We start from the raw sequence: 3,033 nt of genomic DNA, 5'->3' as shown, positions 1-3,033 counted from the left end.
TTGGGGCGCGACTGGGCTGTTTTTTCGACGCCGGCGCGAAAAAATCACCTGGAAAGACCTTCCTAAAGCGCGGCTGAAGATGCCCTAAGGATCGGCCAACTCAAATGTCGGCCCACGCGCAAAGCACACCGCTCTAGCCAACGTCACGTCATGGGTCAACTACCCACCGCACGACGTCGGGGCAGTACCCGCCCAAAGCGAGCCACTGGGGTAGCAGGCTCCATGGGACAAATCCGATCGTCCAGATCCAACCAAGGAAAAATCCCTAAGACCCTCCATTTGGATTTTCTTTTTCATTACGATATTCTCTTTATTTCCTGTATTGATCGTGACTGGGCGTGTGCGTTTGGACCTTGAACTTTGTACTTTGGATATTGTTTGTGGTTGGTGCCATGGCTTTATATAATTTTTCCCTACTAATAAAGCAAATAGTGCTTCTGGTCGTCCGTCAGGAAAATTGCCCCCGAAGTTCACACTAATTACCCGCTATGCCACCGCTAAGTGAGAAAAAACGTTTCGCGGCTGCATCCACCTTGTGTTTGGTTCATATTGAACAATCCTCTTACATATCGCATGCATATGTATCTATCCCATTGGTTGGAGCTTGTGTCTTGTGTCCTATAGACCCGGGTTCGATCCTTGCTGCACCTTATTTTTTCTTTCTTTTCTTTTGGCAGCACCTTATTTTTTCTTTCTTTTCTTTTGGCTGCACCACGAGTTCGATGCCTGCCGGCCCTTATTTTTTTCTTTCTTTTCTTTTGGTTGCACCACGCAATCGCTGCTCGACCCGACCTGTTTTTTTCTCTTTGTTTAATTTCTTTTTTCAAATTCAAATCTTTTAAAAATATTGATATCTGTCAAATTCTAACTTCAAATCTAACATGTTATATGTGAAAATATCTCAGAAAATATGTAGATTTTAAATATGCTATTATCTTGCATGTTAATCATTTTTAAAATTATGTTTAGGATGCATCATAGTTTGATGCTCTCACAAAAGCTATTACAAATGAAACATAATATTGCAAAAAAATGTTAGTCACCACAAAAATGATTCCATTTTAAAAATATTCTCAAAAATTAGATAAAACACGTTCTCAAATTAAATATATATTCATGTTTTTCTAAAACAACAACAACAACAACAAAGCCTTTAGTCCCAAGCAAGTTGGGGTAGGCTAGAGGTGAAACCCATAAGATCTCGCAACCAACTCATGGCTATGGCACATGGATAGCAAGCTTCCATGCACCCTTGTCCATAGCTAGCTCTTCGGTGATACCCCAATCCTTCAGGTCTCTCTTAACGGACTCCTCCCATGTCAAATTCGGTCCACCCCGCCCTCTCTTGACATTCTCCATGTTTAAACATGGAGAATGTCAAGAGAGGGCGGGGTAGACCGAATTTGACATGGGAGTGTGATGATATTCATGTTTTTCTGAACAACAAAAATAAAAATGATTGAAAGACTCGTTCATCGGAGAGCTGAAATGAGTCATGACAAACATTGCTATGATACGTCCAAATTCCATAGTCCAAAAAGAAATACTCAATGTAACTTTATTTCTGATGTTTGCAAAAATTAAATTAAAAAAGTGTTACATAATTACATCGGAGATTATGATTTTTTTTCTCCCGTTGCAACGCACGGGCCCTTTTGCTAGTACAGTATAAAACGGGGAAACCTTTTTTGGCAGGCAGAACTCATCGATGCAATCGAACATTCATTTCTCTAAATTAACATGCGGTACACGCACGCGATAATTGAAAAATGTAATTTCGATCAGTCTAATCGATGGGCACGTGTATGTACATGTTCATGCGAGGAGCCAGTAGTTCTTGTGGGTCTTTGTGTTGAGCAGGTAGCCGGCGTTCTTGCCCTTCTTCTGAACGCTCACGCACAGGCACTTGCTGTGCTCAATCAAGAACTCCGCCGTGCTGTCGTGTCTCGGCCGGCTCGTCCCGCTCGCGCTCCGCAACCTGCGCACGCTAGATTAGTTGTTTCGGTCGAGTCTGTGCGATGAGGAGATCGACGACATGGATTGGGGGGGTTTGGTTTACCTGAGGAAGGCGGAGAAGCGGTGGTGACCGATGACGAGGAGCTCGACGCCGCGGCGTTGGGACTCGGCGAGGATGGTCTGGGCCTTGGCCTCGCGGCCCTCGGTTGCCGGCTCGACGCGCTCCGCGTGGACCCTAGCGCGCGGGTATCGCGCCTTGCACGCGGCGCGCATCGTCTCCATGAACTCCCCGTCTGCGGAGCCCCCGCCACCGAGGAACACAGCCAGCTGGGAGCCGCTGCTGCTGCCGATGGAGCCGGTTCGCGGAGGGGCCGCGCCGCCGGGGGCGCCGCTCGGCGGCATGTTGACATGGAGAAGCAGGATGTCGTCACCCTCGACTACGGCGTGGGAGAGTGCCCAGTCCATCGCCGCCGTGGACTCGCGGCCCGGGTCGGCGATGATCATCACGAGCCGCTTCTTAGACGTCGTCCCGGCGGGCCCGCCGCGGCCGATGCCGATGCCGTTCCCGCTGCCACTAGCGCCGGCGCCAGCGCCGCCGCGCCCGAGCTCGATCGAGGCCATGCTGCCGGCCGACGTCGCCGCATGCATGCACGCAGCCTCGCCGGCCTGGCTGCGGGCTTAACGGGGGAAAATGGGGCGATTAGGAGCGTTTGCCAAGTTTGGAAGGGTGGTGGAGAAGATGGAGGGGAGACATTGGTACGTGCACTCGTGCATGCCGTCGTGCGGCGTTGGAGCGGTTTCCTGAAGCGCCTTTGGTGGAAGACGCGCGGCTGCAGAGTGCTGCAAGGGCAATGCCACACGCGCGTATTTTTGTTGGATAGAACTAGCACATATGCCCGTGCATTGCAATGGGAGAGACATTTCTTTGCGAGAAGCAATGAAAGAGATAATTGATGTGTCCACCAAAAATGATCTCCGCGACGGTGCGATAGAGCGAGGAGTTGTGGTCTTCTGACCGGTCATGTTTTGTCCCGTGAGATCTTGATAGTGGTGAAGTTAGTCGGCGTGGCGGCAACC

The 3,033-nt window shown here is 49.7% G+C and overlaps 1 protein-coding gene across 1 annotated transcript; it reads right to left on the bottom strand.

The window, feature by feature from the left end:
- Positions 1-1,556: 1,556 nt before the first annotated feature.
- On the bottom strand, positions 1,557-2,728 carry LOC123090320 (uncharacterized). Its single transcript, XM_044511676.1, has 2 exons — positions 2,060-2,728; positions 1,557-1,978 (listed from the first exon to the last, which is right to left on the bottom strand). The coding sequence occupies exons 1-2, from the start codon at positions 2,602-2,604 to the stop codon at positions 1,816-1,818; spliced, it is 708 nt and encodes a 235-aa protein (XP_044367611.1). The 5' UTR covers positions 2,605-2,728; the 3' UTR covers positions 1,557-1,815.
- Between the last annotated feature and the right edge of the window lie 305 nt (positions 2,729-3,033).

This window comes from Triticum aestivum, chromosome 1B (genome assembly GCF_018294505.1).
Source record: "Triticum aestivum cultivar Chinese Spring chromosome 1B, IWGSC CS RefSeq v2.1, whole genome shotgun sequence".
Classification (NCBI taxonomy): domain Eukaryota; kingdom Viridiplantae; phylum Streptophyta; class Magnoliopsida; order Poales; family Poaceae; genus Triticum; species Triticum aestivum.
This window is presented reverse-complemented; position numbering and strand designations above follow the sequence as displayed.